The sequence below is a fragment of the Grammomys surdaster genome, unplaced genomic scaffold (assembly GCF_004785775.1).
Source record: "Grammomys surdaster isolate TR1022 unplaced genomic scaffold, NIH_TR_1.0 126185, whole genome shotgun sequence".
Classification (NCBI taxonomy): Eukaryota; Metazoa; Chordata; class Mammalia; order Rodentia; family Muridae; genus Grammomys; species Grammomys surdaster.
This window is the reverse complement of record NW_021620991.1, coordinates 613,478-626,320: the sequence shown is the minus strand read 5'-3', so window position 1 is coordinate 626,320 and position 12,843 is coordinate 613,478. Positions and strand designations below refer to the sequence as shown.

General features: G+C 53.5%; 1 protein-coding gene across 1 annotated transcript in view; it reads right to left on the bottom strand.

Annotated features, from left to right (window-relative positions):
* Positions 1–10,905, bottom strand: part of Plch2 (phospholipase C eta 2) — a 29,765-nt gene extending 18,860 nt beyond the window's left edge. The window contains exons 1-6 of the mRNA XM_028757946.1: positions 10,548–10,905; positions 8,866–9,012; positions 6,736–6,998; positions 6,439–6,567; positions 2,012–2,182; positions 57–150 (exon numbers count right to left, since the gene is read on the bottom strand). Coding sequence (XP_028613779.1) covers positions 57–150; positions 2,012–2,182; positions 6,439–6,567; positions 6,736–6,998; positions 8,866–9,012; positions 10,548–10,905 — 1,162 coding nt within the window. The remainder of the gene's footprint in view (positions 1–56; positions 151–2,011; positions 2,183–6,438; positions 6,568–6,735; positions 6,999–8,865; positions 9,013–10,547) is intronic.
* Between the last annotated feature and the right edge of the window lie 1,938 nt (positions 10,906–12,843).

Below are 12,843 nucleotides of genomic sequence, written 5' to 3'. Positions count from 1 at the left end.
CAGCAGTTTCCCATCACCCTCCTGGAACAACAGAACTGAGGGAAGCACCCACTCACCATCAATCCCCAGTACCCCCTTGCTCTTATTTTCCAGACAAGGCTCAAACTGTTCGATGATGTTCTGACAGCTCTCAAGCGTCACGTCATTCATCTAGGCCAAAGCAGAGGCATGAGCCCAGGCTAGTTTATTCATAGCATGGACTACCATCAGACAGCATCCCCTTCCTCCCACCAGCGTTACAATCTCTTGCCCTTGTCTCTGCCATAGGGTGGCATCCAGCCATGACATTAGGGTGGGAAAGTCTGCAGGTGGGGGCCACCTCAGGGTAGCATGGTAAAATGGTGAGCCTTAACAGTCAGCTTCACAAAATGCGGAATCGCTTGGGAAAGAGGTCTTCATGAGACCTCTTGTCTAGATCAGGCTGGCCTTTGGGGACAAGAGTTGGGGACTGTCTTGATTATGTTAACAGGGGAGGCAGACCCATCTTGTGGCTGGGTTTTGTCATGGTTTAAATGTGCTTGGCCCAGGGAGTGGCACTATTTGGAGGTGTGGCCTCGTTGAAGTGGGTGTGTCACTGTGGGCATGGGCTTTAAGACCCTCATCCTAACTTCCTGGAAGCCAGTATTCTGCTAGCAGCCTTCAGATGAAGATATACAACTCTCAGCTCCTCCTGTACCATGCCTGCCTAGATGCTGTCATGATCTTTCCTTGATGATAATGGACTGAACCTCTGAACCTGTAAGCCAGCCCCCAATTAAATGTTGTCCTTATAGGACTTGCCTTGGTCATGGTGTCTGTTCACAGTAGTTAAACCCTAAGACAGGTCTGTTGTTCCCTCGGGAAGGGGATCCTGGATTGTACCATGGAGAATGCCAGCTGAGCGTGACATACATGTTTTCCTCTCTCTCTGTTCTCCATGTGGATGTAGAGACCCAGTTCCCTTGGGCTCCTGACTCTGACTTCCCAGACACAGTGCACTGTAACTTGGAACTGTGACCCAAATAAACCCTTTCTCCCTTAAGTTGCTTTTGCCAATCTATTTTTATCACAGCTACAGAAAAGAAACCAAGACACTTGGATTTGGGACAGCCTTGTGGAGTGAGACAAGGTCTAGCAATAACCCTGTGGGCCACAGTGTTGTGGAGGTAATCCTGGGCAATCTGGGACCCAAACCTCAAATCCCAAGCCCACAGCTGCTATTCAGCTACCTAGTCCCCTCCCTGCTATGGTGGGACATGGTCCACCATTGTCAGAGGGACTCTGAGCATGTAGCTGGGCAGATCTCAGCCAGTAATCCCCAAAGCATGCCCTCCTCCTGGGAAATGATCTAGGAAGACCCTGGTAGATAAGTCCATGAAGCTGTTCCTCAAAGTGTCCCCAGGGGAGCCACAGGCTACCCTATTGTTCATGGGACTGCTCTCTCCATAGGGCTGGTCATCCCTTCTCCTGTCATCAGAGTGGGCAGTACCTTGTCCATGCCCAGACCTATTCTAAGGTGTGGGGGGGGTGGTCCCTGGAGCTCTAGACATGAGTGGACTAGGTAGCAGGGCAGTATCTAGGAACACGGTTTTGGTGCTGATACCCAAATGGTGGACTGAGTTCCTGAGGTCAAAGTAAAAAGTTCCAGGGATATTTGAGTGTTTGCTTAATGAACTGGTAATTGCAGAAAGGCTACATATGGAGTCAGGCAGGACACATGGCTGCACCAACAGGCAGAAGACAGGTTCTCAAAGATCGGGCCACGTATCCCCAGCCCATGAAATGCTCAGTATGAAATTTTTGCCAAGGGGAGGGGTGATCTTCTGGAGGCTTTGGGTGGAGGACCCAACGCCAGAATAGAGCTGGCCAGAGGCCCCCTCTGTCCGTGCAGAACCTGTAAGCTTCCTCACTTACCCGGCAGTGTCAAGGGTCCAATTCTACGCTAGCAAGCTCAGAAGACATGGCGGCAGAAGCTGAGGCTGACGTGGAGGTCACACTCACCACCAGCCACGCAGCTTCTGGCAGACCTCACCTTCTGCTCCACCTCCAGAAAGCGCTGCAGGTCGGAAGCGTCCAAGTGGTCCTTATGGTTGCTGTAGGTCAGCATGAGCAGGTACAGGTCTCGGCGAGTGGACATCATCTTGTAGAAGGCGCAGAACTCCTCAAAGCCCAGTGTTCCCTGATGGTCGTCTGTGTCTGCCTCCTGTGACACCCAACCTGAGGTCACCATCCATCCTCCAACCTTACTTCTCCCAGTCTCAAGCCCAGCTTCCCTTCCCTGACACACCCACAGCAACCCCTCCAATGGCTCTTCTCTCTTCTCCCACCAGAAAAGCACTGTGGCCCTTGAAAGCACAGATAGGAGCCAACCCTTCCTTACGCCATGCCTTGCAAGGCCAACCTGTAACCAAACCCCATGATCACCTACACTGTAGTCACCAACACCCTGCCTTGTGAGCTGAACCCTTTGACTGGAGCTCCTTCTACCTCGGGCTCTGCGCCTATACCTGTAGCTACAGTTGGCCACCTGCCCTCTGACGAGACACTCAGGGCCCCAAAGGGCCCAGTAGTGTCCTGGCTCAGGTATCGAGAGGAGTGTTCTTGTTCACTGTCTTCCTTTTGCAGAGAAAAGGACTCATAAGATACCCCCGGGAACAATTCCATAGGAATCCCAAGAAAGACATGATGTCTTCCAAATCTTTACAGACATAAGGAACATCTACTATGGGTGCCATTACCTAGGATACAGTGCACACCCTGGGGCCCAGGCCAGGGAGACTCCAAAAACAAGGGCACCAAGGCTTCATAGTGACCCCCAAGAGTCTCAGGAGTGGCCCAGGAAGGACTCTGTGGGAGGGGCTGCTTCAGTTCTATGAGCTCTGAAGACTGGGCTTTAGTTCTGTAAGGACCTGCTAGGTGAGGTAGGGGAGCCCACATTTGCTTGGAGGTAACAGCCCTGAATTGGAATTTACTGTAAAGCATTTATCTCAAAGGGACGGATGCTTACTGTTAACAATACTCAGTATTTGAGTGCAGGGCTGGGGTGGCCCAGGTGGCTTAAGATCACCATAGGGACCCAGGGGACCTAGGCCACAGCTTACAGTGTAGCTGTCTTTGAATACTTTGTGAGTTCTTCTTTCTCCCACCCTTTCAACCCCCTAACACTAGAGAGGAGAGAAAGAAGGAGCGAGAGGAAAGGAAAGAGATCCCTGAATAAAGTCGAGGGTTGGGAAGAGCAATGTTATCGTTAAACTTCTTTCTGCTGATTAGGGGTGTTTCAGTTTATCGTTCCTCAGGGTAAGTTAGATCTTTGCCATCATGATATCTAATTTCTTCTTTTTCAAGTACGACGGCTTAGCAAACTGTGACCAACAGCAACCAACCATGCTTCTCTGGGCCCTAGCATTTTTTTAATACCCTCTCAAAAGTCCCCAGAATTCTAAAGGTCACACAATTTCAGAAACTATCTGCCCCTGGCAAAACCACGTCCCTGCTAGAGCGTGAGGCAAATCATAGTCAGCGGCTGTGAAGCAGCAGCCCCGTATCCCACACCTGAGATTAAAACAAAAACATATTCTCGTACGATTTCTGTGTTTTTCAATAAGAAACCAAAATTCCATACTTCTCACTACGACACAGGACTCGGCTCTCATCCTTCACTGACCAAGGGCAAAGGTCAGGTTCTATCCCGTGCCTTGTCATCCCAGACCTGGGCACACAGGTGCCAGTTGGCAGCTGTCACAGACACTGGCTGACTCCTCAGGCCTCTATAGACATTCTAGATAGCACGGCAAATGGGTGTCACCAACTCTGTCACACCAAAGTTGTAGGGCATCACGGAGGCTCTGCATTTGGGCACTAATATTAACCCACTGGCTTCTCTCTCCCTGACCATCCGTGGGCTGAACAGGGTCCCTAGGGAAGACAGGAGGAAGCCAGAATGGGCATCTGACTGTTTAGCCCAAGTGGAGCCCAGACAGCAAGGAAAATGCAAACACCAAAAGCAGCTGCCACCAAGCCCCTGCTGAGTTGAGCCCTGATTGGCCCAAGGGTGCTCTTGGGTCATTAAACCTGAAGACCAGTGTGCTGACCAGCCCCACATTCCGTTCTTATCTTAGATTTAATGAAATTATATTAAAGCCACTGCATCTGCTACAGTCTCTGCTCCAGTTACACAGTTCCAGACCACCCTGAAACTGGTCAGAGTGGGCTGAGCCTCACAGAAGGCCACATTTCCATCCTGAGGTCCCTATACTGGACTTTAACCCTTACAGTGCCTATAGAGGTTACTGTGAGGTCTTGGCCTAAATCATATCTGCACAGGCTGGAAAATCTGTGAGATTTAGGGTCTGGATACTCTGTAAAGACCAATGGGTCTGAACCGTGTGACCTAAGGGGCAAGGCCATGTCTCCAGGACATAACATCACAACGTCCTTCCCATACCAACCTGTGACTACATCCCACCTACACACACCACCTGCTAGCCTCTCAGTTAGCATGGTCTTTCATCTCTCTCCAGGGCTTCCTATGGACAATCTGAAGGAGCTAGGCCTGGGGCCACCCAGAGGGACCCCAGGAACTGATCAGTATTCAGAAAGCACAAATTCTGAGAACTACCATATGAAGTAGCTCAGAGCCATGATCTGGAGTTTAAACCCTCCAATCATGCCCAACACACCACGGGTGTTTTCCCCCTCTTTCCTCTCAGGCTGCTCTGAGCCTTGAGTCCTGTTCTGCCCACTGCCTGGCCCTTAGTGCATCCTCACCCTGAGCAAAGCATGCTGAGTCCAGAGCTGTCCTGGAAGATTAAGGGTTAAAGCCCAGTATAGGCAGTAGGGAGTGGATCAGATGCAAGCTATCTGCTAGGCCCCTCTGCTCAGCTGCTGACCCAATAGGAGCCTTCAGGAGAGCAATGAACACTCCCATGGTCTTCAGTGGGCAGTCTGGGAGTGTCCTGTACAATGCTGTCACTCACACAGAGACCCAGTGTCCTGTTCAATGCTGTCACTCACACAGAGACCCAGCTAATACCTGTCATTGTTCCACCTGAGCATGACTGCCTGTCTAGCATGAGTGCACACACAAGAACCTCTGAGGGCCAGACACAGCAGAGCTGTCAGACCATGAGTGCGTGTGTGTGTGAGAGAGAGATACAGCAGAGCTATCAGACCATGAGTGTATGTGTGTGTGTGTGTGTGCAAGCCCTTGAGCATAAGTGTGTCAGACACAGCAGAGCTGTCAGACCACGAGTGCGTGTGTGTGTGAAAGAGATACAGCAGAGCTATCAGACCATGAGAGTGTGTGTGTGTGTGTGCGAGCCCTTGAGCATAAGTGTGTGAGACACAGGAGAGCTGTCAGGCCATGAGCATGTGTATACATGTGTGCATGTGTGTGCATGTTGGGGTCAGACTCTGAATGTGTGTGGGGGGGGGAGCAGACACAACAAAGCTGTCAGGCAATGTCCATGTATATATGTGCCTGTGTGTGTGTGTGTGTCTGTGTGTGTGTGTGATACAGAAGAGCTGTCAGGCACTGAGTTATGTGTGCATGTGTGTGTGCTTGTGTGTGCTTGTGTGTGTGTGTGAGCCAGACACAGGAAAGCTGTTAAGCCATGCGTGTGTGTGCATATGTGTGTGTGTATGTGCATGCATGGAGAGGCAGACAGAGCAAAGCTGTTAGGCCATGAGCATATGTGTGCATGTGCATGTGTGTGCATGTGTGTGCATGTGTGTGTTTCTGTATGTGCATGTGTTTGTATGTGTATGTGGGAGGACAGAAACAGAAGAGCTGTCAGGCCATGAGAGTGTGTGTGCATGTGTGAACATACGTGCACGTGCTAGGGGCAAGCCTGGTACCATGCTCACAGAAATCCCTTTCCAGGCTACAGCAAGGAAATGAGGTCAAAGATCTGGGTTTGCTGGCTCAGCCCATTCCCGCCCTAAATGGGAACCTGCTAACATAAGAGCTTCTCTCCCATGGAGGTTCCCAAAAGACAGAACTAATTACAGACAATAAAGGCTGTGTTTGGCTGAAGGATGCATTTTCATAACTCCTAACGGCAGGGTGATCGGGGGTCACGGCAAAGTGGGGTGGCTAATGAGAGCTGCTGCATGTCAGCCCAGCTCCTTGATGGACTATGTGTGTCTTTAAGGCTGGGGATGACTGGCTGCACTTGAGTGCCTACTCTACTCTATGTGCCCAGTCTTTGTGGGTACGGCTCAGTGCTCAGTGCTCAGAGCCCTGCCCCACAATCAGCAGAGCAGCACCCAGCACAGTAACCAAGAGGTGACACCCCAAAGTCCCTGCTACCTACCTACCCTGTGAGGCGACTGTGACCCTGTGGTGACCCCCCACAGCTCAGGCCTAGGTGGCCACTTCCGGCTTCCCATCTGCAGCCTGCAGTAGCCTCAGAAGAGGTGTTCCCACGGGGGACACAAGCCGCCACGCTCAGCACTCACCCTGAACATCTGTTTCACCCTCTGCCGGGGCAGGTTCACGTTGAGTTTATGTAGCAGCTGCAGAACCTCGCTGATGCTCAGGCTGCCGTCCCCGTTCTTGTCAGCTTCATCAAATGTCTGCTTCAACCACTTTGGGGCTGAGTTAGGGGCCAACACAGTCCATGGGCCTGACCTGGCCTGCTCCTCCCTCCAGCCTAGGAGGCAAGGAGCAAGAGTCCCCAGCCCAAGCACCCCATCTTATCTTCCCTTCATTGGGAATCCCTACCCAGGCGGATAGTGGAGGGGGTCTGTCCCCACCCCTGGAGCCCAAGGATATTGGTCCCTGGTACGCTGGCGACGGGCTAGGCTGTCTTCATCGCTGATGCCAGCCATGAGGTAGCGAAGGCCGGTGACCCAGGTACGTGCCTCTTCACCGCTGGGGGAGACCAAGTCCAGCGATTCTCGGTGGCTGCCGTGGTAGATGCTGAAACAGCAGTTGGGGTCGAAGCTGCTGTCGGGGTAGCGCTGGAAGATTTCAGACTGCCGGCCCTCACTCACCTCCTGGATGGAGTCGATGGAAACTGCAGGCAAGTCAAAGGATTCTGGGTCATCAGTGACCCAAGTGTCCCCTGACCCTTTAGGCCCAGAGCACCCTGAGTTAAGCAGATTGCAGCCTTGCTCTCAATGGCTGACACCCTAATTTAACACCTCCTCGCTGAGCCAATGCTCAGAGGGGCCTCCGATGCCCCTCTGCCCTCTAGTATGCTTGGCTAGGCCCCTCATCCCATTCTGCTGACTATAGGCCTTCTCTTCCCCCTTTAGTAAGAAAACACACACACGTGCACACGTGCACACACTCATGTGCACCAAGGAAAACAAGAGAGAGGTACTTCTCCCCAACTAGCAGTCCAGGCACTTGGCTATCCCAGGACTAAGCTTCTTTTGGAGGTGCACATTGAGACATCAAGAGCAACCCACTCTACCTGTCAAACTCTAACCAACCCATCTCTTCATTCAGAAAAGCACCTGCACCAGGTACACCTAGATCCTGCGGCTGCTTCAGTGACACATCCAGCACTACAGGCGAGAAGCCAAGTGTCCATAGCTGGCAGCTGCAGCTCAACTCGCAGGTGTGCTGGGTGGCAGGTGCATGAGCATGTCCTACTGAAGTCTCTTCCTCATCCCAGCTCAGGGGACCCTCTGCTCAGATCAATCTCTGAGATGAGTCACTTGCTGCCTTTAGACTCTATCTGTCTCCATAGGAGCCCCTCACAGACATGCAGCCCACAGATGACCAGTGTCCCCTTCTGGGCACCAGATATCCCGTGTTCTGTCTTTTTCCTTTCTCAAGCTTCCTGGCATGAGTATGGCTGTCAAAGAGATGGGTTCCAGCTTGGCCCAGGGACCAGCATTACACCTACTTCTCTCTGCACTGAGTTCTAAGTACCCACTGGGCCTCCAGGGGTGGTCAAGATGGAAAGCTGAAAAAGTTTCTGTTCCTCAGTTCATTCTTCCAGTTACTTTGGGGAGGGCATGAGTGAGGGGCACTCCCTGGCTCATCAATGCTCAGCTATCAGGAAATAGACTGTTTCGCCAGCTCCTTGTCAGGGTTTCCCCTGGATGCTCAAATTCCAAGAACACTTCTGGACTCGAGCGCCTGGCTAGGCACCAGGCTCTGTAGCCTTGAGGCAACTCCACTGCCCTCAGGCCCAAGGCAGAGCCAGTCTACAGTGGCTCCTGGAGCCAGCAGAAGCCACCTGGTCCAGGATTGCTTCACCTCAGGGCTCTTTTTCACATGGGCCCTCCAGGGTCCTATCAGAGCGACTGTCTCCTGGGACTCCATAGTGGTAGCCTTGGTAACCGCTGGGCTGAAGCCTACCCTGGCACACCTGGTGCCGCTGTTGGCAAAGCCAGAGGGACCTTAGAACTTCGCTTCTCCCAGTGTACAGGACTCTGGTGTCTCTCCCTGAGAGGAGCCCCTGACTCATCGTCTCCAACTCTGACTCCCCGCTCCATGAGAGCTGTGTAACCCAAGTGACCCCTGCAAACCACATCAAGTGCTCTGACCCACGCTGCCTTGGGCTCCCAGCCTGCCTTCAGTGCTCCTGATCCTGTAGGCTTCTGTGGTTTCAGGATAGACTCGTCCCCCTTGGCTGGTCTGATAGCCCTTTGTTCCTCACTGCCCTCTGCATTTGATACAGGGCAATGCATTAAGCCATCCAGTCTCCAAGGAGTCCCGGATCCTTGCCTGGAGACAGCTGGGCAAAGGCTGTCTATACTCGTCCCAGAGTCCACTGCAGAAACCCCAGACCACCAAAGCCTAGGGATGACCAGCATAGCATCTCAGCAGGGTCTTAACCCCATATCTTTGACTTCTCTGGAGGCCTCCCTGTCCTGTGCTCCCCAGGCTCGGCCCTACCCATCCCTTTCCCTGGGTTGCTGACTTACTCTTGGCTTTCTCGTTCTTGCGTGAGGGCCGCCATCGGAGGCAGGAGCGGTGCTCATCCAGGTAGTAGAAGCGGACCAATCCCTTGGAGCTGCCCCGTAGCTTCACCATCTGGGTCCCCTCCTGCATGGCACTCATGCATCTCTCCACTAGACACAGGTGGACACACAACAGAGACAGACAGACAGACAGACAGACAGACAGACAGACAGACAGAAGCTATGAGAGCCCTGGTAATCTCACCTCTCTCCAAAGGGCCTGTGTGGTCCTGTCCAAGCATGAGACAGACTGGTTACCGCCCCTTCTCTGCTGGACCCAGACCCACTGGAGGTAGGTTGAGGCACCAGGGGAGACATTCAGCATTGGCCTGTCCCCCGACACCTGGCCCAGTCCAAGAAACCACTGAGATCCTAAGCTCAGACTGTCAAGCAGTTAGAGATGGAGACCAAAGGCCAGACTGGTCACCAAATCCACTGCACAGGGAGCTCCCAGACTGTACGCAAGGTGGACAAAGGCACTGTGCACTAATCTTGGCAGCTAGCCCCTGCCATGGGCCACTCCTGATGACTACTGCCCCTTCTGTGGCATCACCAGGAACATCACCTGTCTCATGGACAGCCAAGTCGGCAGGAAGCCCCGTAGGAAGGCACAAAGCTGGGAGGCTGAAGTACTGGGTTCAAATCCATAACCTACTCTTCTTCCCTTGAGCCACCTGTCTCCTTTATCAACTAGGCCTCCTGTCTCAGGGAAAGGTCAACATGTTCCAAAGAGTCCAGGCCAGACCCAAGCCTATCTATGCATAGGAAACCCAGGAGCCAGAGTGCCAAATCTCCTGCATGCCAACAATGAAGCATCCGCAGATGCGAGGTGCAGAAAACCACAGGTAATGCCAGGTTGGATGGCTTTCTGGAAGAAGCTCTTATGGGTCATAAGCAGAGGGGGACTGTAGGCATGGGTGGATAGTCAAGGTAGATAGGGCTCTCTAGAGAACACGGCCAGAGGGGATACAGGTATGGCTGCTCGGTGCATTTGAAGTAGGCTTTTCAGGACAGAGACAGGCTCCTGATATGGTTTGAGAATAAGGCAGCTAAACATGCACCATCTGCTGCTGGAGCAAGGAGCAGCAAGCAAACCAAGCATCCCTGACCAGGGCCTCCTCGGCTCTTGCCACACACTGGACCCTTCAACTGACCACCCAGCAGCCCTTTCCTTCTGTCCAGTGTCTCTCTGACCATCTAGAGACCATGGTGTCTACACCTGCATACCTCTATAACTACGCTGAAGGTATCATTGCCCCACAAAATTCCAAGGGTCCCCCTCAGAAAGAGCTCTGAAGCCACCTGAGCCACCCCTGCCCCTGCCTATCTCCCACCCCAGCACACACAACCAGAGCTTCTGGCTCCAGCTCTGCCTTGCCTCCCTCCAGCCCACTTGTAGTTCAGCCTCCAAGCTCTGGTAAGGAAGGGGAGAAGGTCTCCAGCTGGGGGGCAAGGAGGCCATGTTTCTGGGCCTGGAGATCCCAGAGGAAGATGCAAAGGAATTGGGATGTTGGTGTGGAGAAGGAGGGATCCCAGGACTTCTGCAACCCCAGAGGTAGCCTGACTTCCATAGGAAGCTATGCATCCCATGGCCCCATAGGGCTTGGCCAGTCCCCAGGAGGGACCTGGATTTTGCCCTTTCTTACCTAGAAGGCTGAGCTGCCATCGTGGTGACACCACCACACTCCCTCCAACCCAGAGGAGCACCTCTGCCAGGCAGGCCACGGCTCCTGTGGTCCGGCTGGCAACAGATGGCTGGGGACCAGGCATATCCAAGTGGTAGCTGGATGCTTTCTCCACAAAGCCAGGAGGGACCCTCGGCGACAGGCCAAGCTGAGGTGTCAGCTGGCACAGGGGGTCCTCAGAGATTCCCTTCTTTCCTCTACCTCTCTGTCTTCCTCCTTGGAGCCCACTGAAGCCCCCCAATGGCAGTTCCCAGGTCTCATTGGCATTGGCCCAACTGCTGCCTGTAGCCGTGGATGGTCCCCAGGCCAGTCCACCCATCCCTAGAACCCCCGAGGCCTATTTGAAGAAGATGAATGCCAGGGGTGGGGGAGCTGCCAAGCCCTTGCCCTGCCATCCTTGGCCAATCCGCAGAGTAATCCTGCTGGATTCAGCCCAGCTGGACAAAGGATTTAGGCCAGGGGAGTGCCAGCTGCCAGCTCAGAGCAGGCTGCTCCACGTCTGAGCCACCAGATTCATGTTTGAGGCTGAGGCAAGGTAATAGGTCAGACATGGGGCCCTCCTAGAACATAAAACAGCGGTTGCAGGACCAGGAGGCTTCTATGAGATACTGCTCCCCAGGAGGGTCTGTCTGTCCATAGATGTGGTCCTACATGGGGCTGTCTTCCTAACCCTGCCCATCCGGAGCTGATATCTGTGTGTCTCTCTGTTTAGAGCTCCCACTGGTTGAAGCCCTTGTACGTATAGGGACCTCCAACTTGATCCCCTCAGTGTGGTAGTGGGCTGGTCCTCAGGTGAGACAAAACAGCATGCTGTCCCAAAGTCCAGAGCCAAGAACCCAGTCCCCTTTGGCTGGAGGCCAGAGCTAAGCCAGCACAGGGCCACTTGCCTAGACCTTTCTACTTTGACCTCCAGCACGGAAAGGAGAATGTAGGTGCCCTGAGCCTTGTGCAGATTCCACTGCAAATTGCAGCCCTTCCCTAATCCCAGCTGCCTGCTCCTCACGCCCACCAGAACCAAAGCTGAGGAGATAGCCCATTACCCAGGGCATATTATCACTGTAGTCTACATTCAGGGCTGAACATATCTGGGCATCCAGAACCCACATAACAGTCTCCTGACAGGGAAGGGGGCCCAGGACCCAGGGAGGACCCAGGGAGGACCCAGGGAGGACCTGACACCCTGCCAGGACACTGACCACCACTCCACACCAGCCATAAGTAACTGCATAGGGTCATTGAGTATCTGAGACGCGCTCGTCACTGTATTCCACTTTGCATGGCTTACTTGGGGCAACCAGAGACGGGAAAGATCGTAAGAATGGGAGGTGGGGTTTCGTATCAGCTTCACTGCCTCAGGATCATGGGCACCCTGACTTCCTCCGTAACCAGGCTTGTTTCTGGCAAGCGACAGCACATCCTGGGAGTCCTTGCCAGGGGTCTCCACACCCCACAGCCATATTACCCCACTTCACAAAGTACCTTGGGTGCTCCCAGCCCACCCTCTTGACCCTGGCTTGCCTGCTCCTGTGTCCCAGACAACAGGAAACTCAGCCACAAGGAATCGGGACTCACTGAGCCAGATCCAATGTAATCAACTCACAGCCAAACCCAGGACCCAATTAGGAGCCTTGGCCAGAGGCCTTGCCTCGTTTGCAGGCTGGAGGTCGACAGGCAGCCTGCCCTTTCTGCCATAAATTAGCTTAAGGAACCATTTACTGCCAGGACAGGAAGGAGCACAGCCCTGGCACTCCTCAAGGAGACAGGCCACAGGAGATCCTGACAGCACAGTCACCCATGTAGGTGAAGCCCGGGCGGGATCCCCAGTGAGTAGTGGGACAAAAACTGGAGTTTAAAAAAAATCCAAGTATCAGAAAGACCATGGGGGCTGCTAAGGCTAGGCAAGATGGCACAGGTGTTCTGAATGCTCCAAGACCACAATTTCCATATTGCCTCCTCTCTCTAGGTACCCTACCTTTGGACATACCTGCTCTCCCTTTGTCTGGGCCTAGTCCAGTCTAGGGCCACCCATGCTCCCCAAATCTCTCCAGAACTGACTACCTCTTCCCTCTTCCCTCTCCATTTTTACCTACCCACCAGTTCCCACCATCAGCCAGGAGTTAGGTGCCCAGATGGTTCCAGAAGGGGCACAGATCCTGTGACACCAGCACCCCCAGTGGAGGACCCAGACCATTGCACTCCAGACTTCCTGACCCTCCTGGTGGCCCCAGGCCATAATCCTCTGCAGACTAGGCTGGCA